Raw genomic sequence first — 27192 nt, forward strand, 5'->3', positions numbered from 1 at the left:
AACACCATCCCCACTGTCAAACATGGAGGTAGAAACATTATGCTTTGGGGGTGCTTTTCTGCTAAGGGGACAGGACAACTGCACCGCATCAAATAGACGAAGAACGGGGTCTTGTACTGTCAGGGCCAGGTCATTGAAGATGGGTCATGGATAGGTATAACCCAAAGCACACAGCCAAGGCAACAAAGGAGTGGCTCAAGAAGAAGCACATGAAGGTCCTGGAGTGGCCTAGTCAATCTCCAGACTATGGAGGGAACTGAAGGTTTGAGTTGCCAAACGTCAACCTTAAAACCTTAATGACTTGGAGAGGATCTGCAAAGAAGAGTGAGAGAAAATCCCTCCTGAGATGTGTGCAAACCTGGTGACCAACTACAAGAAACATCTGACCAATGTAATTGCCAACAAGGGTTTTGCTAAGTCATGTTTTGCGAAGGGGTCAAATACTTTTTTCTCTCATTTAAATGCAAATCAATTTATAACTTTTTGAAATGTGTTTTTCTAGATTTTTTTGTTGTTATTCTGCCTCTTTAACCTACCATTAAAATTATAGACTGATCATGAACAAATAATTAATGACAGAATTTTCATTTTGTGGTGAACTATCCCTTTAAGGTGTTTTAATGATCAACATGTGTAAGATTTAAATTTTATGTCATTGGCAAAAAGACAATTACCATATTCCCTTTTCTCAGGTTACCATTGCCAGACTGTAAGATGGCGGGTTACTGGACCATCAGTCAGAGTGGAAGTACACGACGAAAGCTGCTGTGTCCAACGGAGTCCCATCGGATAGATATCAAGGTGTCATAAACCTTTCTATTTCCAATATTTCATCATTTTTACTAGCATATTACACTAATTTGATGTGTGTGGTTCTCCTTAGGGCCCAGTGTTTCTGCGGGTTCAGAGTTATCCTACTGAGAGGCAGGAGTCCAGATCTATGAGCTTCACAGAGGAACAGGCTCACTGGCAAATCCCCATGAACGAAGTCAATATCGTCTGCGACGTCACCACATGTAACGGTAGGCCCTGACTAGTGTGTTGATATCACATTCTCTTGAGCCAGATCTATGTGGAATTATAAAGTCTTCAGACTTTTATTTCAAAAGTGAGTCATTGTTTTCCCTCGCAGACTCCATTTATGTGGCCACTTGTAACCCGGTTTCGCTGTATGCTATGAAGGAGAAAGGAGACTCCGTCCAGTGCGTTGAGCTCTATGACATCTTTCCCCGGACAATCAGTGGAGTCTGGCAGCCTTTTGTGTCTGTGGCAGCACTGGGCAACCCACTGCAGGACCAAGTGGTGCTTCATGAAGAACAGGTGTGTGTGTGTGTGTGTGTGTGTGTGTGTGTGTGTGTGTGTGTGTGTGTGTGTGTATGTGTGTGTGTGAATGCGCTCTTCTACACGGGCACTTCACATGAAAGCTTTGCCGTCCACTTGCTGCTATTACCGATCCATTTACAGGTGTCATTCTTGCCCTGAGGTTCATCTGAGACATGCTGTTATTCTCTGAGCATGGAAAGAGAAGATCATCAATAGATGCATCATTTCCACCAAACCCGTGAGGGGAAAACAATGTCTAATAATAGCGGATGGAAATAATAAATGGTCACAGATCAAAACAAGTTCGAGGCAGAGTTGCGAGCTAATAGATTTGCCGTAGTCTCCCGAGATGGTGGGATGTGATGTTTGTGGAATGATAACATGTGGTGTTTTTTTGTTTTTTTTTAATAACATTATACAACATCTTGAGGTACACTGAAGCCTGCACGTTATCCACTGTACTTTACTGGATGTTACTGTCATATTTATATTTATATGTTTTTCCTTAGTTAAAATTTAAACTGCAAACTTGATTTAAAAGTGTTTACTGAAAACACACGTCAAGAGTTAGTTCACCCAAAAATGAAAATGACCCTATGATTTACTCACCCTTCAGGCATCCCAGGTGTATATGAACTCCTTCTTTTAGATGATTTCAATCAGAGTTATAATAAATATTGCAGGTGTTTCTCTTCATCAGTCCAAAACAAGTCCAATAAAGTACATCCATCCATAATAAAAAGTGGCTCAAACAGATCCACAGGGTGAATAAAGGCTTCCTGTAGCGAACTGATGTGTTTTTGTAAGAAAAATATCCATATTTAAAACTTAATAATCACTTTTCTCTATCTTGCGCCAACTAGTCATATCCTGAAGCAGCTCCAGGCGGATGACGTCGATTGTCAGGCGCTGCGCATGCACCTGTGAGTCTCTTGAAAACCAATGTTTGTTTACAGGAGCAAAGGAAGCAAAGTTTCCTTACTTTAGCAAAGGAAAACCAGTCTTCTCTTGATTTATATTGAAATCCTCCAACATTTCCCTTTACAAATCTTTGTTTTGAATTTCTAATTCGTGACCGTTGTTTTGTTTTGATCTCTTCACGGTGCGTTCGCGTTTGTCACTTCTGCGTGGTGTATGCGCAACACCAACGTCCTATGTTTTCTGTCTGGAGCTGCTTCCGGGTACGACTAGTTGGCGAAAGCTAGATTAAAGTGATTATTGCGTTTTAAACATGACTATATTTCTTACAAAAACGCATCGATTCACTACAGGAGGCCTTTATTCACCCCCTGGAGCTGTGTGAAGCACTTTTTTATTATGGATGGATGCACTTTATTGGACTTGTTTTGGACTCATGAAGTGAAACACCCGCCAATGCCTTGTAAAGCTTGGAAGTGCCGGGATAATTTTTTATGTAACTCCGATTGGATCTGTCTGAAAGTAGTAAGTCATATACACCTAGGATGCCTGAAGGGTGAATGAATCATGGGCTAATTTAAATTTTTGAGTGAACTAACTCTTTAAAGGAATAGTTCACCCATAAACTAAATCATTTACTTATCTTCATGTCCTTCCTTAAGACTTTTGTTCGTTAAATAGAATCTGAGAGATTTCTGTTCCTCTTTTGAAAGTCCGCACAACTAAAACTTTGACTTTCCAAAAAGTCTAAATCTCTTTAATTTAGTTTTACACAACAGTTTTTGTCTCTGAGCAGAAAAAAAGGGATAGTTGAGGGATAGTCAAAAATGAAAATTACCCCATGATTTACTCACCTTCAAGCCATCCTAGGTGTATCACTTTCTTCTTTCAAATGAATACAATTGGAGTTATATTTAAAAATGTCCTGGCTCTTCTAAGCTTTGTAATGGCAGTGAATGGGTGTTGAGATTTTGAAGTCCAACAAAGTGCATCAATCCATCATAAAAAGTTTGGGGTGTTAATAAAGGCCTTCTGCAATGAGTTCATTTGTGTACGAAAAATATCCACATTTACAACTTTATAAACCATAATCTCTAGCCTCCACTAACTGTCAGTAAGCAGTTGTTGATACTGTATCTTTAAAGTAGTAGTTCACTTTCAGCGCAAAAATGTACAGATAATGTACTCACCCCCTTGTCATCCAAGATGTTCATGTCTTTCTTTCTTCAGTCGTAAGGAAATTATGTTTTTTGAGTACAACATTTCAGGATTTCTGTCCATATAATGGACTTCTATGGTGCCCCCGAGTTTAAACTTCCAAAATGTAGCTTCAAATGGCTCTAAACGATCACAGCCGAGGAAAGAAGGGTCTTATCTAGCAAAATGATGTTTTTTTTTATTATTATTATTATTACAATTTATATACTTTTTAACCTCAAATGCTCGTCTTGTCTAGCTCTGTGTGTACTCTGTGAGATTAAAAAGTATATAAATTGTAAATGTTTTTAGAAAATAACCGATCGTTTCGCTAGATAAGACCCTTCTTCCTCGGCTGGGATCATTTAGAGCCCTTTGAAGCTGCATTTAAACTGCATTTTGGAAGTTCAAACTCGGGGGCACCATAGAAGTCCATTATATGGCAAGAAATAGTAAAATGTTTTCCTCGAAAAACACCATTTCTTTACGACTGAAGAAAGAAAGACATGAACATCTTGGATGTCAAGGGAGTGAGTACATTGTCTGTAAATTTTTGTTCTGAAAGTGAATTACTCATTTAAAGGGTTAGTTCCCCCAATAATGAAAATTCTGTCATTTACTCACCTTGAAGTTGTTATATAAGGTACCAAATTAAAAACCAGAACAAAATCTAATAGGAATTTGCATTCAAACAATGCAACTGGTCTGTATTAAGAGTTGGTTTTCTTGAGGAAAGCTTAAAACACCTGTTAGCAGTGGAAAAAGGGGTGTGGAGAACATGATTACTTATAAAAATCTAAAAATACAGACGTCCAGACATCACAGGGGGTCATCCAGGGGTCACTGCTCTCCTGGTGGAAAAAAAAACAAATGCTGGATGAAACACTGCGGCCCGTGACCACAACGCCCCATCTCAGCCAAACCCACCATCTGTCCAAAAGTGATGCAAGGTTCTATTAATAACACAGACAGTATGCGGTATGTCCAGGCCGGGGCGTAAGGAAACCATTATGCTGAAGATTTAATGATGAGGGGGAATTTAAGGCCTGCAACTCTTCACCAACCTTTCCTGTGAAGGGTAAAAGGAGGCTGGCATAGTACTTGCATAAAGTATTCATATCATATGTAAAAAGGTCATTTAGATATTTTAAAGGCACAGGGTCAGAAGGGTCATGTAAAACTGAATTATGGCACTTAAAACCTAGACATTAACCTAACATTATAAGTGTACCTCAGGGAATTCAATTAAATTAAATTACCTTTTTTTAAGAACCAAACGTTAACATTCCTGTCTCATTTTTGTAGGGCAACACAGTGCTTCATTTGGACCTGGTCACCGGTGCTTTGAGGAGACTGGTCCTGTCTCAGGACAAACAGGAGGAACCACCAAAAAAGACCTCAAACTGGTGGAGCAACAAAGAGAGTCAGGTGAAAATCAACAGCAAACTATTAGAATGTTATTTTAATTCATAACCTTAACAACTGTTTTTGTTTTATTGAAGAACCAGTGTTTCCAGAGTCTTGTAAATTGATAAAATAGTCATACTTCATGGGTATCTTTAGAATGAATATGCGTTTTTTTGTGTAGACAGTTGTAAAAGTTGCAAAATTCAGCTTGTAAAACTTCTGAAATCCTGGAAAAATGTCATTTAATTTATAGAAACTAGGAGTGTTGTGCCTTCAGATATTATTGTGCACAGTCAAAAACTACTGGTCCAGAAAAACACATATTAAATGAACTGTATAATTTCTGCAGTCATTTTCCTATAACACTGTGTCCTAACCAGGTGTGATGCAATTTAGTTTCAAGATCTGTCTCAAGGTTAATTTTCCATTGTCACTTTCAATATGGCAGGGATTCTCATTCTTTCGCTCTTTTTTTAAAGACACAATATGTAAGATTTTTTCATTAATATATCCAAAAACCACTAGAATAGTGTTATATATTTTGTTGACTTGTGTACTTACATTACTCCTAAATGGTTCCAATAATGTTTAATTCCAGAGAAATAAGAATTTAAATAGTGTAACGGACGTAATTACATCGAGCACCTTCGATTTCTGGTTTTATTTTGTAGAAAACATGGAAACACTAAAAACACTTTATTTTGTGATACATTGTATTAAACAGGTGATGAATGCACAGTAGCATTAAAACAAAACTTTCAACACACTCAAATATATCTAGTATAATAAAACAGTCCCGTCAGATTGCATCGGCTGTGGGGATGAAGTCATGAACATGAACTCCCATGATTCCACACTCTATCACAGCGTCATCAAACTACGCCTTTGTTTCGTTGTTTGTTTTGAATATTGTTTTTGAATACTTCAATAATTTAAAAATTAACATTCATGAATGAAATATTTTATTTTTTGAGTAAGGATTTATTTTGACATTTCTTATTTTAAAGTTATCTTACATTTATTTAGCATTTTTAAGATTTTTAGAAGTTAGAAATTTCCCTGCATTGTGGCATTTAAAGCCACACAAAATGATATTCAAACTCAAATTAAACACTTTTAAGATTATACAAAACACATAATCAGTACCTCAAATGATTATTGTCATTGGAAACAGAGTTTGTAAGTTCTTGTTCTCGGCCGCAAAGTTGCAGAAATAGATTCAGCCATTCCAAAACTAGAATCCATGTCACTCGTTGTGTTTTACCACTGTGGCTGGTTAGAACAAATACTAAATACTCAAATGGAAAAGCTACTTTTTTATCACATATTGACTAGAATTGCATCTGGTTTAGACACATTGAAATCATACAATCACAATTAACATTTATCTTAAACTTATTATTTTTGTTGTCATTAGCCAGCATACAAAATGTGCAAGGAGTTTGCCCACAAGAACTGGCTTCTCTTCTACAAAGAAAACGGGTAGGTTACTGTCTCTCAATCTTAAACGCTCTGTTCTGAAACCTAGTGAGCTGCCTATATTGGCAGCATTTTTAATTTCCATAACTACGCATCTCTTTTGTCCAAATTGTAAGACAGCATGCCAGGGCCAAGGGAGGCCAGTGTCTCCTCTAAATATGGATGAGAAAATAAGTTGTGGTAAAAAAAACCACCAATATTACAAAATATAACAATAAAAAGTGTATAAATCACTTGTTTTTCCAAAGAAACACTGTCCAACAGCGACACTAGGAGTTAAAGTTACAGTGGAGCCCGTGTTTCTCTCGCCTCCACTGAGCCCATTGAGTTTTAGCAGATGCCTAAAACGTGCGGTGGGGTTGTTGGGGGGTAATTGAGAATAAATGTGGGAAAGTCACGTGAGAGGAGGCAATGCCTCCATTGCGATATGATTGGTCATCTTTGATTGTGATTGGTTCATGCGATAAATCCCGATTCATGTGTTTGTGTGTGTTCACGAATCAGTCTGAATGAACAATATAATGGCATTAGTGGAAAAACTAGTTAAAAAGTAAGTAAACAACCCACACACTTAGATATAACCACTTTGTTACATCAAAATATGATCTGTGGTGAAATTTAAAGTAAATCTCTGTGTCTGTGACCAATATTTACCGATCTTTGATGACTGATGATCCGAAACTGTAACTAAAACATCATTTAGAAAACTAGTCCTGTCCGAATAGGTCTTATATAGTGCACTCCAAATCACTTAATTACTGTGTGATAGTCCTAAAAGTGAAAATTCTGTCATTATCACCAATGTGAGTTACTTATGAAGTCTTTATGTACTTTTTGAACCTTGAAAAAGTTGGGATGATCAACGGATGGACAAAAATTATGATATTAATATTAGAAATATCTTCTTTTGTGTTCGAAACACCGTGAAGGTAAATGATGCCAGATTTTTAATTTTTAAGTAAACTGACATTTTAAGTTAGGATGTTGTCTTGGAAAGCTGCTGTATATGTAGGCTGTAGGCTGCTAGCAGCTCATTAGGTTTGGGATCAGAGCTCTGGTGTCCTGTTCAGGCATGGCCTACTGATTTGCACTCTGCTCTACTTGGACAGGAGTCAGCTGGATGTTGTTGATGTGCTAGAAGGTCAGGTTCACACCATCTCCCTCCCCATCAATCTCAAAGCTGTGTTCCTGGTGGCTGAAGACCGCTGGCTTCTTGTTGAGAGCAAGACTGACAGGTGTCAATGAAATTCAATCTGTACTACCATGAAATCAGAAGAATTCCTTCGTGTTTTAGTTGTTTGCACACACTGCTCAGACTAAGTTGCTCAACTAAATGTGCTACCATCATGTGCAGGAAGTTCCTGTTGACAAAGCCCATGCACATGGGCGCAGAGGACACGGGAGTGTGCCAGCTGCACGCCATCAGTGAAGACGCTGTTAACGCCGGTTTCGGCACCAGCTCAGGTGAGCAAATCTTATCACTTATAGGCCAGAACAACCAATTAGAAGTGACTTTGCGATGTCACCATCCAATCAGGGCCACTGAGAGCCCTTCACACTTGTCAGTCACCATCTGTCTTGCTTTGGCAAATGTGTCTGTTTCACATCTGCTTTGACTGACACGAAGCCCGGGGGATGTTTAAATCTGACTTGTGTCAGATTCAGGACTATTGCACGTGAATAAACTTGGTGTCATCTTTGATGCCTTGCATAATAAATATGGTCGCAGATGCTGCCTGGTGTCCAAAAATGTCTTGTGCTTGCAAAATTAATCTATTTATGCTTATTGTACTCTACATTCTCACTCCAAGTAGACATGTTTTCACTTATTATTTAGTCAAATCAAGTCACATTTATTTACAGTGCCTTGCGAAGGTATTCAAACCCCTTCATTTTTCTTACATTTTATGTTGCTGCCTTATGTTAAAGTACTTTAAATAATTTTTTTTCACATCAGTCTACACTCCATACACCATAACGACAAAGCAAAAACACAATTGTCACAACTTCGTAAATGTATTTTTTAAAAAACTGAAATAAGTACATTGCATAAGTATTCATACCCTTAACTTAGTACTTAGCTGAAGTGCCTTTACAGCCCCAAAATATGGTGCAACAAGCATTTGGCAATTTTCTGCCATTCTTCTCCTCATCTCTTCACCTTTCAAGCTCATTTGGGCACAGACACACATTTTTAGGTTCTTCCAGAAATGTTTGATTGGGTTCAAGCCCAGGTTCTGGCTGAGCCACTCAAGGACATCCACAGAGTTGTCTATAAGCCAATCTTGCTGTGTGCTTAGGGTCATTGCCCTGTTGAAAGGTGAACCTTCTGCCAAGTCTGAGGTTCTGAATGCTATTTGACTGGGTTTTCATTAAGGCAATCTCTATATTTTCTTCTTCTCTGACGAGTCCCTCAGTCCCTGCTGCTGAAAATCAGCCACACAGCATGAGGCTGCTACCAGCACACTTTCCTTTTGGGATGATACTCTACAGGTGATGAGCAGTGCCTGGTTTCCTCCATACATGATGCTTAGAATTGAGGTTCATCAGACCAGATAATCTTGTTTCTCACAGTCTGAGGGTCCTTTAGGTGCTGTTTCAAGTGTGTTTTAATGTGTCTCCACTGAGGAGAGGATTGAGTCTCTCCACACCGCCATTAGTGGAGTGTTGCAGTGATGTTTGTCCTTCTGTAAGTTTCTCCCATCTGCATACATGATCATGGAACTCATCTAGAGTGACCATCAGGATCTTAGTCACCAGTCTAACCAAAGCCCTTCTCCATCAAATGCTCAGTTTGGCCAGGAGGCCAGCTCTAGGAAGAGTTGTGGTTGTCTTAAACTTCTTCCATTACGGGTAATGGAGAATACATACTTCTGTGAACCTTCAATGCAGCAGAATTTTTTCTGAACTCTTCCCCAGATGTGTGGCTTACTGCAATCCTGTTTTTGAGCTCTACAGGCAGTTTTTTTTTACCCCAGGGCTTTGTTTTTGCTGTTATATGCATTTTTAGCTGTTAGACCTTTTAATAGACGTGTGTGCCTTTCCAAATCATACTTATTCAATTGAATTTGCCACAGGTTAACTCCACTTAAAGTGTAGTACCATCTACAAGCAATATGAATGCTCCGGAGTTAAATTTAAACTGTCCCAGATAAGGGTTTAAATACTTTTAAATAATTTTTTTAATACATTTTCAGAGATGGTAAATACCTGTTTCTTTTTTTTATTGCCATTATGGTGTATGGAGTGTAGATTGATGTGGAAAAAAAGGAATTTAAAGCCTTTTAACAAAAGGCAGCAACATAAAATGTGAAAAAAAATGAAGGGGTTTGAATACTTTTGAAAGGCACTGAATATATTGCTTTTTAAGCAGATTCACAGTAATAAACAGGAAAATAACATCTTAAAATATGAGACAAATTCAAATTCTGCTGTAATAACAGTGGTGTCAGCTTATTCAGCTCACGTCAACTTAATGTTGATTCAATTTATTTCAATCAATTATTAAACAAATTAGCTTTAGCGTTTTTGCTTTGCAGTGGAATGCAGGCAGTGGAATAGCAAAAAAAAAACCACACAAGTCAAATCAACAGTAGTACCAAATGTTACAATTAGCAACAGAAGGTGACAGAACCAAGAAACTCAAACTCTACCAGGTGAAAGAAATGGAGAAAAGGATAAAAAAATCTTTGAAAAAAATGAGTCCAGAGACCAGTTCTCCTCTGGGCTACATAAACAAATGCTACTTGTTATTGCTCATAGTTAGGCCAAAGGGTTTTCTCCAAATGTTAGGATACATCAGAGTGAAGTACCTCTGCCTCAGAGCGTGACTGGACACGGAAGTAGCAATTACGCTACGTCTGCCGGCTGACAGACAGGTCACGGTTATAAGCCGTTGCCACCTGTCGCCGTGTCATTCTCAACATGTCGCTTCTCCCTGCTGGCATGAAGAGGAAAGTGTGGTGAGATTTCTCTCTCTGCCAGGGTTACATAACCATAGCTTCCTCTCTATTACTACTACATCAGAGCATCGACCGCAAGCCCCTGGAGGAGAACAGGATGACAGTCCCTAACGAAGACAGGAACCGCTGGGATAGTCTCCATTATACGGTGTCTTGCAAAAGTATTCATACCCCTTCATTTTTTTCACAGTTTGTTATGTTGCTGCCTTATGTTAAACTGCTTTAAATTACTTCTTTTTCACCTCAGTCTACACTCCATACACCATAATGGCAAATCAAAAAACAGGTTTTTAAAATCTTTGCAAATTTATTAAAAATAAAAAACTGAAATCGTTCCATTGCATAAGTATTCATCTGGGACAATTGAAATTAATCTTATGAGCCTTCATATTGTTTGTAGATGTTACTACACTTCAATGAAGTTAACCTGTGACAAATGCAATTGAATTGGTATGATTTGTTAAGGCATACACATCTTAATAAAAGGTCTGACATCTGAAAATGCATATCAGAGCAAAAACCAAGCCCTGAAGTAAACAAATAACTCCCTGTAGAGCTCAGAAACAGGATCAAGCCGCATATCTAATGGAAGAAGTTTGAAACAACCAGGACTCTTCCTAGAGCTGGCATCTTAGCCAAACTGAGCAATTGATGGAGAAGAGCTTTGGTTAGAGTGGTGACCAAGATCCTGATGGTCACTCTAGTTGAGCTCCATGATCATATGTGGAGATGGGGAATGGGAAAATCTACAATAGAACAAACATCAGTGCAACACTTCACCGATCTGGACTTTATGCCATTGTGGCAAGACTCAATCCTCTCCTCAGTGAAGACACATAAAAAACAATTTGAAAAAGGACCTAAAGAACCCTCAGACTGTGAGAAACAAGATTCTGTGGTCTGATGAAAAATGAAGCAATAAAATATTGAGATAGCCTTAATGAAAACCCAGTCCAGAGCATTTAGAACCTCAGACTGGGCAGAAGGTTCACCTTTCAACAGGACAATGACCCTAAGCACACAGCAAGAGTGGCTTATAGACAACTCTGTGAGTGTCCTTAAGTGGCCCAGCCAGACCCTGGGCTTGAACCCAGTCAAACATTTCTGGAGAAGCCTGAAAATGTGCGTCTGCCTCATCCAAGCTAACAGAGCTTGAGAGGTGAAGAGGTGTGGAGAAGAATGCCAGATAATTGCCAAATGCTGCAAACCTTGTCACATCATACTCATTAAAAAAAAAAAAAACTTGAAAAGGTGCTTCAGCTAAGTACTGAGTTTAGGGAATAAATACTTATGCAATGTACTTATTTTATAAATGTATGAAGTTGTGGCAATTCTGTTTTTGCTTTGTCATTATGATATATGGAGTGTAGATTGGTGTGGGAAAAAAGTAATTTAAAGCAGCTTAACATAAGGCAGCAACAATGGAAAAATAAATAAGGGGTATGAATACTTTTGCAAGGCTATATATATATATATATATATATATATATATATATATATATATATATAATGTAAATGTAAAGTATTTGAAAGACATTTCTTCATCTCTTATGCTACATACAACCTTTTGATATATACATGAATATATTTATATATTTTTTTGCATGATGTGAGATAGGAGGACACTTTTTGAAACCATTGTTGTCAGAATTTCTCTTAAACATTCAAATTTAAATATCTACGTATTAGTAAGTTTATCTTAGCTAATGTAAAAGCAGAGTTAATGCTGCATTTAGAAAAGCGCTGAGGCTTTCAGGGCCTGATGGATGATGCCAGTGAGTCCTGCACGCCTCATTTGATAGAAAATAATGCCAGTTTGTTTTTGAAGGCCTAAAATAGCAGGTGAAATTAATTGCTGCCTCTTTGTTTATAAAGCCCATGAAATGCTGTTTATGGAAGATAAACATCTTCACAGCTTTATCTTCTGATGAAGTACCACTTGTCATTCCTCCTTCAGCACTTGTTCCTGAAGCATGAAGAGCAGAAAGACGCTTAATAACTCATAGTATCAGTTATTGAGATGAATGTGGCTGTCATAAAGATAGACTAATGTCTGTACTTAGTGGGCATCGTACATCTAAAGTGTCAGACACGCTTCAGCGTTTGCACTGAAAAATGAGCATGTTTTTGATGATATCAAAAGTTCCCATCAGCAGGATTGGGGTCTTTATCAAATCGAGTGTGACAGAATGTCACTACAAGGTCTGAATAATGACCAATTAAACTGAGGGATAAAGATGTCACCGATGTAGAGTCATGGTAGAAATGCTCTGAAACCTTTTATGGGTTTAGTCGTGAGGGACACATTATCATCTCTGCAGGGGTCATTTTAGAGTGGAGTGATGGTCTGACTGTCTTTGTGCTTCAGGGATGGAAGCCACAGCTCCTCAGGAGGTATCGAATGAGCAGCTGCCCAATGAGAACCTCAGCACCGCCCTGGGCCAGAAGATCGTCTCTCCAAACCGCATCCTCTGTGACACTAACACCTATGCTAATGTGATTGTGGGCTTCCCAGACCTCATGGTGGGTGACAGTTATGACATACGCTGTAGTAAAATCAACCTGATCTTATGACAAAAATGTACCTGTGTTTTTCGATCTCTCATCTTTCAGCTCTAATATCGTAAGCCGTTTTTTCACGGGATTCGTACCCAAGGATTCCGCATCCTAAGTCCAGTTCTGTGCTGGCTGAGCTACCGAGCATGCTTGATATGTACTTAGTACGTACTTCGCGTCTTGCGAAAAAGTTACCACAGGTACGTTTTTGTCATGAGATCAGGATGCGTAAAATACAGTTTGATTCTATAGATCAATGACGCGATGCTTTTTATCCAAATGTATTTATTTATATGAAGTTCCCATATATTTAGAATTTCTAATTCTGAATTTTTGAAGTGCATTTTCATTTTGAAAAATCAATTTTGATTTCCTTTATATCAAGGCCTTAAAATGTCTTAATGTCTTAAATGTTTCATATGTAAATTTAAGTGATGTAATGGTATTAACATAATTTACATTTTTATAATGTTGTAAGTAGCCTAATGTGATGAATATTTTTGCATAAAGTGTTTCCTGACAGTGATGTTCATAGAATATTAATAAGCAGTGTTGAGGAAAGTTACTTTTAAAAGTAATGCATTACAATATTGAGTTAATTCCTAAAAAAATAACTGTTTGCATGACTTAGTTACTTTTTATGGAAAGTAATGTTACATTACTTTTGCGTTACTTTTTCTCATCTAGACTGGACTTCTATGTTTTTAATATAAAAAAGTTATATTTTTAACATGTAAAAGCCATTTCACACTATATGTGTAATAAATAAGCCTTAGGCTGAAAGAAAAGTAAATTAAATTATTAACATATTTAATTATTGCAGATTTGCGTCATATTCTACGTTTTATTCATTATGAGGAATACCGAATCTTTTTTTTGTGTGTAAGTGAGATGAATAGATGCATGTTCATATTTAGTCTACACCTACAAGTAAGCGTCATGTTTAGTCAGTAAATGGATAAAAATTATTTTACTGTAAATTAAAACGGAATTGATTACTTTACTAGTTACTTCAGAAAGTTATCTGATTACTTAACTCAAGTTACTTGTAATGTGTTACCCCCAACATAAGATGTAAGTCTCTTATAGTAATTTATAGGAAACTTTAAGGTTGGTTTAGGTTGTAAAATTAATATATACAAATATGTATGCAAGGTGTAAGGAAAATATTTTAATATGTATTGATGGTTACACCAAATGACATTTTCAGAGTCATTATAACAAAACTTTTCTTGAAAATTGTAAAATTACTGAACTAATTTTAAAACAATATGAACACATATTTAAATTATCTCTTAAGAACTTGCAAGGCATTGACCTCTATAATCTGTGTTGCCAAATTGGGCTACTTTAACACTGGTGCCACGGGTTGTTTTTCTTGTCCACGAGTTTAAGCGACCCCAATAACGCAATATTTATCCACTGGAATGCGAATTTGACCTCTGGGGAACCAATCCAAGAAAACGCATATTTTACCGCCTAGAATTTTTACTGGGGGACCCCCACCAAAACTTTTGGGCCAGTTTTGAGTAGCAATTGGATGGGTTTTGTTGTGAAAACCTGGCAACCCTGCCTATAATATGTTTTGCATTGCATTTCCACAGTCCCCAAATGAGGTGTACAGCTTTAAGAGATCTTCACCCATAACAGAGGGCCGGGGTCCTGATATGTTCTTTGGATCAAGTAAGCGAACAGGGCCAGCTAAGAGGGTCAACTGTGTCTGTTTGTTAGGTGCCAATCAAGTAGTCCGGGCACTGCCCCCTACACAAGTCCCACTGACTGACATCTACCCAAAAGGTAAAACACTGATGGATTCATATTCACATATCACATGCAAATATGTGACCCTGGACCACAAAACCAGTCATAAGTGTAAATTTGTCGAAATTGAGATTCTTATGTCATCTGAAAGCTGAGTAAATAAGCTTTCCATCGATATGTTGTTTGTTAAAATAGGATGTTTGTCTGAGATACAACTATTTGAAAACCTGGAATCTGAGGGTGCAAAAAAATCTAAATATTGAGGAAATCGCCTTAAAAGTTGTCCAAACGAAGTTCTTAGCAATGCATATTACTAATCAAAAATCAAGTTTTTATATATTTATGGTAGAAAATTTACAAAATATCTTTATGGAACATGATCTTTACTTAATATGCTAATGATTTTTGGCATAAAAGAAAAATCTTTCATTTTGACCCATACAATGTATTTTTGGCTATTGCTACAAATACACCTGTGCTACTTAAGACTGGTTTGTGGTCCAGGGTCACATATATGTGCAAATTTATTGTTGCTTTATTTATGATGATTATATGGATTTACCAACAGATGTCACACCACCCATGACCGCTGCATACCTGGAAGTGACAGACCTGAACTCTAAGAAGCTCAAATACATTCCAGTGCCGAGGTACAGAGTCAGATGCATTTTTTAAACTATAGCTCCCTCTTCTGTTCAACTCACTAAATACTGGCCACTTGGCAGTTTTAGCATTTGTAAATACATTTACAAATTTTTGCATACATTATTTCTTGACAGTGATGTCCATAGAATATTCAGCAATATCCTTTCATGTAAAAGAATATGGCCTTTTACCAGTTAATGAGCCATACCTTGTTTTCAAGACAGAGACTTGTCATTGCTTAAAGGCATAGTTCACCCAAAAATGAAAAGGTGCTGAGAAATTATTCCCCTTCATACGACAGCATTTTAGTGCTACGTAAAAAATCTAAGATTACGAGAATAAATTCAAAATATTTTAAGAACAAAGATGAAAATTACAAGAATAAATGTTAATATTTCAACAATAAAGTCAAAATTATGAGTCTATAAGTCTAAATGTTTTGAGAATAAAGTCGGAATGTTTAGAGAATATGACGAGAATTCATTCATAGCAATTACAAGATTAAAGTTATAATATTTTATAGTATATTCTAGCATATTACGCATGCAAAAGGCCTGGAATGGGGGCACCGGGACATTAATTGCTACGATTTAATACTCGCAATTTTGACTTTATTCTCAGAACACTTCAACTAAATTTTTTAAACATTTCGACTTTATTCTCAAAACATTTTAACTTTTTTCTTAAAACATTTCGACTTTATTCTATAAATATTTCGACTTTATTCTCTAAACATTTAGTTTTTTCTTGAAATTTTGACTTTATTCTTGAAACCATTCAACTACATTCTCGAAACATTTCGACTTTATTCTTGAAACATTTCGACTTTATTCTCAAAAAATTTTAACTTTATTCTCAAAACATTACAAGTTTATTCTCTAAACATTTAGACTTTTTTCTCGAAATTTTGACTTTATTCTTGAAACATTTTCGACTTTATTTAAAAAAAAATTTTTTACTTTATTCTCAAAACATTTAAACTTTATTTTCTAAACATTTAGGCTTTATTCTCAAAACTTTTAGACTTTATTCTCAGTGTTCTCTGATAAACATTTAAGCTTTTTTCTCGAAATTTTGACTTTATTCTTGAAACATTTCAATTTCGTTCTCAAAACATTTTGACTTCATTCTCAAAACATTTAAACTTTATTCTCTAAATATTTACTTTATTCTTGTAATTTTGACTTTATTCTCAAAATATTTAGACTTTATTCTCTAAACATTTAGACTTTTTTCTCGAAATTTTGACTTTATTCTTGAAACATTTCAACTTCGTTCTCAAAACATTTTGACTTCATTCTCTAAACATTTAGACTTTATTCTCAAAAAAATGTTGACTTTATTCTCGAAATATTACGACTTTATTCTCACAACATTTATTCTCAAAATATTATTATCAGGAGTCCAAACAGCTGATAAAAACATTGCATTTGAAAAGTGAAAACAGTCCCAGCTCTAAACAAATATGTGGGTGGTTTTTGATGTAAGAGGACAACAGGAGATGGACTTTTCACCAAAGGAAGTCTTTTTATGGATTATGGGCTTGTATTTTAACCAGAAGCAATGGTTAAACACATCTTAATAATGGATTTGTTTATAAAAACAAAACAAAAAAAAACACACTTAACAAATTAACAAGGCGTTAATTGTTGGACTGAAGTCAACCAGAGTTATTGATGAGCAAGTGTTGTAATGCTAAATTTCTTTAAATCTGTTCCGATAAAAAAAAAATTTAATCTACTTCTTGAATGGTCTGAGGGTGAGTAAAAAGCCAATTCATTTTTAGGTGAACTATTCCTTGAATTTTTTACCTGATTTTGCCCTCTGCAGTAGACCATTGTCTTCTGACACTTTAATGCCTTCTAGCCCTGATATGTTAATCTGAAACTGATGATTTCATGTTTAATTTTATTTGTTGTCTTAAATTTCTTTTAAAGATCTTCCATTTAGCTTCATGTAATCTTGTGTAAAGCAGTTGAATGTCTACTGTCATACTGATGTGTTCAGGAGCAGCTCAATGTCTCCCTACACTGTGTGGATCTCAAAGGTCTCTGACACAGATGTAGTGATGGCTCCTCTGGGCTCTGGTGGAGTGGTGACTGTGGACATGGGAGGCTACGTCAGATTATGGGAAACAGGTCTTGACAACCTGCAGCGCTCTCTGCTGGAGTGGAGGAACATGATCGGATCAGAGGATGGCAGGCCAGTCCAGGTAGGACTTTCATTGTGAATGTGACAAAACATATTATGAGCATGTCTGAGTTACATTTCATTCCAATGATAATAAGAAATAAATTACAAAAAATGTCTGTTTAGGAAGCATAAGTGACTATTTTAATATTACAAATAATGTCAACTTTTGATTGCTCAGTATGTATGTTCAAAGTTGTTTTGTTTAAGAAACCTTTTTTTAATTCAGTCTGTTTTGTTTTGTTTGGTTTGGTTGTTTTATGTTCTTCGCTTTGCAGTTTCATTTCTTACCACATGGTGGCAGACTTAGATAAGAAATATGTTATTACTCTATTTATTTATTTTGGTAAGGTTGTAAAATTGCTAAATTCGAAAGTTTGTAGCTTAAATAAGATATTTTGAAGATATTCCTTTTCTATCCAATCTTTTTTTTGTTTTTTATGTGACTACATCTTTGTGTACTCAGCATTTTTGTTTGGTGAGATATTTATTGGCAGGTTCTGCTTCCATATTAAGTATTGCAAGACTTCAGGATCACTTGTCTGAAATCTTACTGACATTCATCACACACACACTTGAGATAAAATGCATTAGACAAAGATTTCTGTTTGTTTAATAGATTAATACATTTGTTGTTAGGTTATTTTGTCATTCAGATGTTTGTTTGGAGATACATGCTGCTAATACTGAGTATTTTCAATGGGAGGCTCCTTCATGGCAGCGCTCCAGTTCTGCGCTGTGTGAAACACAGATAGTCTTTATAGTGGACTTAACAGTCAAAACATCCAGTCAGTGTATATAAGGACACACTATAGAGAGAACTGATCTAATGTATCATGAGAGATCATAAATATGAGCGAATGAGACGTAACTAGAGGTTTGGTGGAGACTGGTTGTTTATTAGTTGTTCTACATGACGCATCTGCAGAGCAAGGGTTACTAAAAATGACCAGGCATTAATATGTCTGCAATCGCTACTAGTGTTTCTTCCATCAAAAATAGCAGCAAACAGGTTGATCTGTTGGCGTCAGTGTTTGTTGTTTACAGCCGTGAGACTGAAATTTAGCAATATACTCAAATTTAAATGCAGTTGTGTCGCTCTCAACACTGTTGGATGTACAGTCAAGCCCAAAATTATTTATACCCCTGGCAAATTTTGACTTAAAGTTACTTTTATTCAACCAGCAAGTTTTTTTTTTTTTTTTTGACCGGAAATGACACAGGCTTCTCCCAAAGGATAATAAGACGGTGTACAAGAGGCATCATTGTGGAAAAAAATATTTCTCAGCTTTTATTTACATTTGAACAAAAAGTGGCGTGTCCAAAATTATTCATACCTTTTGCAAACTGTCACAGTTTATGGGAAAATCCAAAGTTCTATACCATTCCAAATAGTCCAAGCTGTTCTAAAGCATCCTAAATACCCTGATTCATTGGGAACAGCTGTTTTAATTAACTCAACAGGTGAAAAACAGAATAAAAACTCTTTGCTGTTGGTTTGTGGACAGTCATGGCTAAGACAAATGAGCTCACTGAGGACCTACGGCTGCGCATTGTGGCTGCTCACAAGTCAGGAAAGGGCTATAAGACCATATCTAAATGTTTTGAAGTTCCAGTGGCTACAGTGCAAAGTATTATTAAAAAACAAGACATCCCGCACTGTGAACAATCTCAGAGGACGTGGTCGGAAGCCAAAAGTGACACCTGTGCTGGCCAGAAGGATAGTGAGAGAGGTAAAAAAAGAATCCAAGGATCACCACCAAGGCCATCCTGATGAATCTGGGCTCTGCTGGTGGCAACATCTCAAGGCAGACAGTCCAACAGATACTGCACACCGCTGGGTTCCACGGACGCAGACCAAGGAGGACACCACTTCTCCAGATAAGGCACACAAAAGCCCTTTGCAAATGCTCATCTGGACAAAGAAGAAGACTTCTGGTCTTCTGTTTTATGGTCAGATGAAAAAAAATTGAATTGTTTGGCCACAATGATGTAGTCTTCATTTGGCATCCCCACTGTCAAACATGGTTTGGGGGTGTTTTTCAGCCGGTGGACCAGGGAACCTAATCACAGTAAACGGCGCCATGAAAATGGAGCAATACATCAAAATACTCAACAACAACATCAGACAGTCTGCAGAGAAACTTGGCCTTGGGCACCAGTGGACATTTCAGCACGACAACGACCCAAAACACACAGCAAAAGTGGTGAAGAAATGGTTAGCAGACAAAACATTAACGTTTTGGCCCAGCCAGAGTCCTGACTTAAATCCAATTGAGAATCTGTGGAGGGAGCTAAAGATCAGGCTGATGGCAAGGAGACCCTCCAACCTGAAAGAGTTGGAGCTCATCGCTAAAGATGAATGGGCAAAAATACCAGTGGAGACATGCAAAAAGCTGGTCAGCAATTATAGGAAGCGTTTGATTGCTGTAATAGCCAATAAAGGCATTTCTATTGATTATTAAGAAGGGTATGAATAATTTTGGACATGCCACTTTTTGTTAAAATGTAAATAAAAGCTGAGAAATATTTTTTTCCACAATGATGCCTCTTGTACATCGTCTTATTATCTTTTGGGAGAAGCCTGTGTCATTTCCGGTCTTGCTGGTTGAATAAAAGTAACTTTAAGTCAGAATTTGTCAGGGGTATGGATAATTTCGGGCTTGACTGTATATGTGGCCTAAATATCTAAATTCATAATATTGACCGGTTTGGTATGTGTTTGAAGTGTGCGTTTGTTTAAGAGTTCACACACTTCCTGTTCTTTCATACAGGTACACAAAGAGCCTGTTAACCGTCAGCTCATTCCACACCTTACTGGCTTTCTTTAAGCACACTTACACTAGCCGCCTTATATTTACATCAAATATTTGCCCAAATGGTTGCGTTCTTGACCTTTCAGTGCCGCTCTCTGAATAGCCTGTGTAAGTTTGTTCAGTTGAGTATCGCTCATGTGAGAGTGTTCACTGGTTTGCCTCACTGAAAGAGGGGGAAATATAGTTTACAAACAACAAGGAAAGAAAAACAGGGTGCATTACTAATATTATAAGGTGAAGGTTTATCATGAAGCTCAAGACTGTGTTATCATGCTGATGGTGTGGGGTTTTCTTTAACGGACACAGCATCTTCAAACCGCCCTCCACCACACCCCAAGTTTCCACATAACACACAAACAAACACATTTTAAATCATTGATTTAGGTGGTTACAGGCTTGCTAAAAAACGTGCTTATGTCCTAAAGCGTTTGAACCCTTGTAATCGCTGCTTGCAACTATATTTACCCATTTATTTCTGAGGGGAAAATTAAAGGTCAGTTCACCCAAAAATGAAAACATGTCATTAATTACTCACCCTCATGTCGTTCCAAACCAGTAAGACCATCGTTCATCTTGGGAACACAAATTAAGATATTTTTGATGAAATCTGAGAGCTTTCTGGCCCTGCATAGACAGCAACACAACTGACACATTCAAGGCCAAGAAAGGTAGTAAGAACATCGTTAAAATAGACCATGTGACATCAGTGATTTAACCGTAATTTAATGAAGCTAGCAGAATACTTTATGTGAATATGTGATTACTTTATTCAACAGCTTCTTCTCTTACATGTCAGTCTTCGACGCACACTCATGAGTGTATCACGAAGCATGCAAGCTGTATTTCGAAGATTGTGTCAAATTCCAGGGTTTTTATTTTGGTTCAGATTTGGCCGATTTTAAGTGCTAAAGATGTTCTTTCATGTATTTGGCCTGGTCTTCAAATGTGAGATCTTCTCTGTTAAAACTCTTACTGTAGAGAGTGATGGAAACATTCCTGTCCCAGACTCCAGCTGGCAGGATTCCTCGTCCAGGATCTGTGCCATCTCCTCATTCTCTCAGTCTGTCGACCGTCTCGTTCTCCTGCTTCATTGTACTACTCTCCCTTTGGTCCTTTATCTCTCCCTCCATCACAGCGCTCATATTTTCTGTTCTCTCACACGGTTTCATTCGGCCCCAGTCGGAGGCCTATTGTGCAGCATTCCTGTTCCCAGAGGAGATGAGCACTCTGTGAGTTAGCTAGGGTTGTCTTTCATCCTCCCTCTGTGAATTAATCAGCTCATGTATTACCCACAAACCTCCAGTTCTTTTTACACGAGTTACGAGAAGCCCTTCGACCGTGAATCAGTTTCTCCTGCTGATGTGGCAGCCGTCACACGTCCAAACATAACCAAAAGGCTGAAGCTGGCAAATGCATGGCTTTCAGTTACATTACATTACTACATCTTGTGAAACATCACATTCCTGTCAGCTTGTTAATTGAAAGCAGATTGTAAACATCAGACAGGATATGCTCATTACGTAAATTTGACCTCATCAGTAGACACTGTCTAGAGAGAAAATGCGTGAACTTGATCTTGTGTTCAAGTGTTTCTTGAACAGCAAATCAGCATATTAGAATGAAGACTGGAGTAATGCTGAGTAATGAGCTTTGATCACAGGAATAAATTACATTTTTAAATATTTTCAAATAGACAACAGTTATTTTCAATTGTAACTAGAAAAAAAAAAGTTTGTCAAGACAATTTTAAGTTGGCTTGGAAAAAGCCTGATCAGAATGTTTGAAAAAGTTATACAGTCTGTCAGATAGATGGATGGATAAATGGATAAATAGCATGATTAGCAAAGTTACTAATATGTTGTTAGCATGATTAGCATGTTGTTAGCATGTTTCTAGCCTGATTAGCATGTTTTTAACACGTTTCTAGCATGTTTATAACATAATTAGCATGTCACTAGCATGTTGTTAGCATGATTAGCATTTTGATAGCATGTTTCTAGCATGATTAGCAAGTTATTAACCTGTTTCTAGCATTTTTCTAACATGATTAGCATTTTAATAGCATGTTTCTGGCTTAATTAGCAAGCTATTAACATGTTTCTAGCATGATTAACAAGTTATTAGCATGTTACTAACATGGTTAGCATTTCGTTAGCATGTTTCTAGCACGTTTTTAACATGATTAGCATGTTACTAGCGTGTTGTTAGCAATATTAGCATTTTGATATCATGTTTCTAGCATTATTAACAAGTTAATAGCACGTTGCTAGCATGATAAGCATTCCGTTAGCATGTTTCTGATATGATTAGCATGTTCCTAGTGTGTTGTTAGCATGATTAACATTTTGATAGCATGTTTCTAGCATGATTAGAAAGTTATTAACCTGTTTCTAGCATGATTAAAAAGTTATTAGCATTTTGATAGCATGATTAGCATTTCTTTAGCATTTTTCTAACCTGATTAACATGTTACTCGCGTGTTGTTAGCATGTTTATCATTTTGATCACATGTTTCTAACCTGATTAGCATGTTACTAGCTTGTTGTTAGCATGTTTATCATTTTGATCACATGTTTCTAGCATGATTAGCAAGTTATTAACATGTTTCTAGCATTATTAACAAGTTATTAGCATTTCGTTAGCATGTTTCTAACATGATTAGCATGTTACTAGTGTGATGTTAGCATGTTTATCATTTTGATCACATGTTTCTAGCATGAATAGCAAGTTATTAACATGTCTCTAACATGATTAACAAGTTATTAGCATGGTTAACATTTCGTTAGCATGTTTCTAACATGATTAGCATGTTACTAGCGTGTTGTTAGCATGTTTATCATTTTGATCACGTTTCTAAACTGATTAGCATGTTACTAGTGTGTTGTTAGCATGTTTATCATTTTGATCACGTTTCTAACCTGATTAGCATGTTACTAGCATGTTGTTAGCATGGTTAGCATTTCGTTAGCATGTTTCTAACCTGATTAGCATGTTACTAGTGTGTTGTTAGCATGTTTATCATTTTGATTACATGTTTCTAACCTGATTAGCATGTTACTAGCGTGTTGTTAGCATGCTTATCATTTTGATTACATGTTTCTAACCTGATTAGCATGTTACTAGCATGTTGTTAGCATGGTTAGCATTTCGTTAGCATGTTTCTAACCTGATTAGCATGTTACTAGCGTGTTGTTAGCATGTTTATCATTTTGATTACATGTTTCTAACCTGATTAGCATGTTACTAGCGTGTTGTTAGCATGTTTATCATTTTGATCACGTTTCTAACCTGATTAGCATGTTACTAGCGTGTTGTTAGCATGTTTATCATTTTGATCACATGTTTCTAACCTGATTAGCATGTTACTAACGTGTTGTTAGCATGTTTATCATTTTGATCACATGTTTCTAACCTGATTAGCATGTTACTAGCGTGTTGTTAGCATGTTTATCATTTTGATCACGTTTCTAACCTGATTAGCATGTAACTAGCGTGTTGTTAGCATTTTTATCATTTTGATCACATGTTTCTAGCATGATTAACAAGTCATTTGCATGTTATTAGCATGGTTAGCATTTCGTTAGCATGTTACTAACATGCTTAGCATGCTAGTAGCATGTGGCTAGCATGATGTTAGCATTACTAGCCTGTTGTTAGCATGATTAGCAACTTACTAGCATGTTTCTAGCATTGTTCGATTCTAGACATGATTCTAGTTGCTAGGCTTGGATAGATAGATAGATAGATAGATAGATAGATAGATAGATAGATAGATAGATAGATAGATAGATAGATAGATAGATAGATAGATAGATAGATGGGTTTAAATGAGTTTAAATATAGTACATAGAAGAGAAGTTTGATTGAGTCTCAAAGGATTCTGGGAGTTTTGACAGTTTGAATAGTGTTGGCTCATTTGAACATTCTGTCAATGTAAGTCTATGGGATTTTTCCCAGTTTTTTTTTTTATCATGAGATATTTCTTTCAAAAACATTACAAAACTCTCACCAACTCCAACTCTGGAAGGGTTAAGTAACTCTGGTCTTTTTGACGGATGTTAGTTAGCTGTGGCTGTATAAAGGTGAATCTGTGACCATCTGTTCACACCTGGTCTACAAAATCATGTTGCTACATATAAACTGAACCTCAGACGCTCAGTGTTGATGGCGTAATGGGAAACATCTCCTAAACTTCTCGAAAGAGTCTATTATGACTTCACACCGAGTTGTCAATCATCTTGCCCTAATATCTGAGAACAGCACATCCCAACTTTCTATAATTAAACGCCCTGGATTAGAGTGAACGTCTGTTTTTTTTCCACTCTTATGTCAGAGATTTGGAATTTTGTTTTCGTACCTGTACAGTGTGTTTATACCATATACCATATAACATATATATATATATATATATATATATATATATATATATATATATATATATATATAGGTATATAGGTAATGAGGTCCTGTCCACTAGATTAGATGACCATGCATGACGGTCACGACATGACATGTGCACCGTACAGTCATGCGGGGAATGCCTGACCCTGACGTCAAAGCGCTCACTGATCCTGCTCCATACATGTCCCTATGTCTGTATGTATTTATAAAGCGATCTGTACAGCATCAGTGATGCAAGATAAAGTTATGTCTTGTGTCTGACGGGAAATGAGTGGATGCTTTGACTCACCACTTACACATCACAAACTGCATACTCACAAAGAGAGAGACTTTAACTAGAAATATCAATGACCTAATACTGTCTGATATCTGAGATATCAGTGAGATATCGCTATTAGAGACTTACATTTTTCATTACTTAATTAAATATATGTAATTCAAAGTTAAAATGAATGTGTTAATGCATTTGAATAAGTAGATATCCTTAATAAATAACACAACAATTGGTTAAAAAAAATATAGATAGATAATATAATATAATATATATATATATATTATATATATAGATATATATATAACATAATGTGATGTAATATAAAAGATTACAAAAAACTAAAATTGACAAAAAATTTGCTTACCTACAGTATTTATAAAAGCCAGTTTCGGAATAAAAAAATAAAAACAGTAATTGTGACTTTTTATCTCTTAATTCTGGCTTTTTTTCTGACTGTTCTCAACAAAAGCTAGATGTAAACTTAGAATTTGTGAGGGAAAAAAGGTAAGAATTGTGAGATATATCATAATCTGGAATAATTGTTAAAACTGATATGTCTGTATGAATAAAGTGGTCAACTTTGATATGCAATGATAATGATTTTATCATGTCTAAATGCCAATTTATAAGACAAAAACTAAAAAAAAACTATATTAGTGAATTAATGAGCACATTAGTGGTCTAATTCTGCCTTCTAGCGATTAAAGGAACACTCATTTACATTTTCCGCCGGTCTTAGTACACGATATAACTACAGAAGGGTCAAGTTTTAAATGGGACAAATACTGAAAACTCGTTGGTCATTTTTGAACGCTATGCTATTGGTCTCATGGATTCAATGATCTATGCTAAGCTATGCTAAAAGTGATATAGCCAGAACAGGGGAATGGCTGAAATGCATTTCAAAATGGTAAAACTCAACTTATTAACTCGGGGGAGCTGGAGAATTAGCCTATTTCCAAAAAAAAATGGAATGTGGAATGTTCCTTTAAAATTATATCTTCAGACAGCTTACCATTATAATAATAGTGTTTTTGATGTTTATTACAATTTTAGTCATTTTTGACCGGTCTGCATAAAATGTTGCATGCTTGTTGTATTGTACATGATTTTGTACGTTTTGAGTTTTCTTTAAGGATTTATAAGCACTTAGGTACCATCATATAAGGACCAAATTTTTAAATGACCCTGTTAGAATTTTCCAAAATGCCAGTGTTCAACATTTTTTTGATAATTGTTTATCATAGTTTTGAGTTTATATCTTGCAATTCTCACTTTTATGTCAGAAGGGTGAGATACAAAGTCAGAATTGTGAGAAAAACAAGGGTAACACTCTACAATGAGGTTTGATTTGTTAACATTTACTACTAACTATCAGTTAACATGAACAATATTTTAATAGCATTTAATTAATCTTAGTTAATTTTAGGTTTAAAAACGTACTGTTATTTTTTTTAAATTTAAAGTTGTGTCTGTTAACATTAGTTAATGTACTGAACATACATGACTATGAACATTTTAATTGACGTTAATTATTTTATTAACATTTTTATGAACATTATTTCATTAGTTCTTGTTAGTTAATGCCAAATGACAGCTTTTAGTAAAGTGTTACCAAAAAATGTTCACAATTATAAGGCAAAATAACTATTTTTATTTATGTATAATCGTAATCAAGCTTCCATGCATAACCAAAGAAATGAAAATGAATAAAAATTGACTCCGTACTCTACCAGTCAAAAGTTTTTGAACTGTAAGATTTTTTTATGTTTTTAAAGAAGTCCCTTCTGCTCACCAAGCCTGCAAATATTTGATCCAAAGTACAGCAAAAACAGTACAATTTTAAGTATATTTTAAAATGTAATTTATTTTTGTGATTTCCAAGCTGAATGTTATCATCACTCCAGTCAGAATGGTTGAAGAATACCCGTACATTTGTGTACAAACGTAGTAATTAGAATAGAAGTATTAAAGGGACAGTAGCAAAAAACAGACTTTTTATTTGTAACGTTAAGAAGATTGTGTCATAAAGAAGATTGTAAATAATCGTGTAACCAAATGATAAGATTGTGTGTGTGTGTGTGTGTGTGTGTGTGTGTGTGTGTGTGTGTGTGTGTGTGTGTGTGTGTGTGTGTGTGTGTGTGTGTGAGATATGCATGGGTGTTTGCATGAGGAATGATATACAATATAACAGGAGCTAGTCATGTGATCAGCGGTCACCTTTTGACGCTGGTGTCTCTGTAACCCAGACTGTGTCATGGCT

The 27192-nt window shown here is 36.2% G+C and overlaps 1 protein-coding gene across 1 annotated transcript in view; it reads left to right on the top strand.

The window, feature by feature from the left end:
• The window catches only part of vwa8 (von Willebrand factor A domain containing 8), a 135757-nt gene that overhangs the window by 67506 nt on the left and 41059 nt on the right, over nt 1-27192 (top strand). The window contains exons 27-37 of the mRNA XM_073845801.1: nt 693-801; nt 884-1022; nt 1133-1320; nt 4744-4866; nt 6263-6327; nt 7434-7559; nt 7679-7788; nt 12655-12809; nt 14447-14639; nt 15172-15253; nt 17256-17460. Coding sequence (XP_073701902.1) covers nt 693-801; nt 884-1022; nt 1133-1320; nt 4744-4866; nt 6263-6327; nt 7434-7559; nt 7679-7788; nt 12655-12809; nt 14447-14639; nt 15172-15253; nt 17256-17460 — 1495 coding nt within the window. The remainder of the gene's footprint in view (nt 1-692; nt 802-883; nt 1023-1132; nt 1321-4743; nt 4867-6262; nt 6328-7433; nt 7560-7678; nt 7789-12654; nt 12810-14446; nt 14640-15171; nt 15254-17255; nt 17461-27192) is intronic.

Source organism: Garra rufa, chromosome 8, assembly GCF_049309525.1.
Source record: "Garra rufa chromosome 8, GarRuf1.0, whole genome shotgun sequence".
In the NCBI taxonomy this organism is placed as follows: domain Eukaryota; kingdom Metazoa; phylum Chordata; class Actinopteri; order Cypriniformes; family Cyprinidae; genus Garra; species Garra rufa.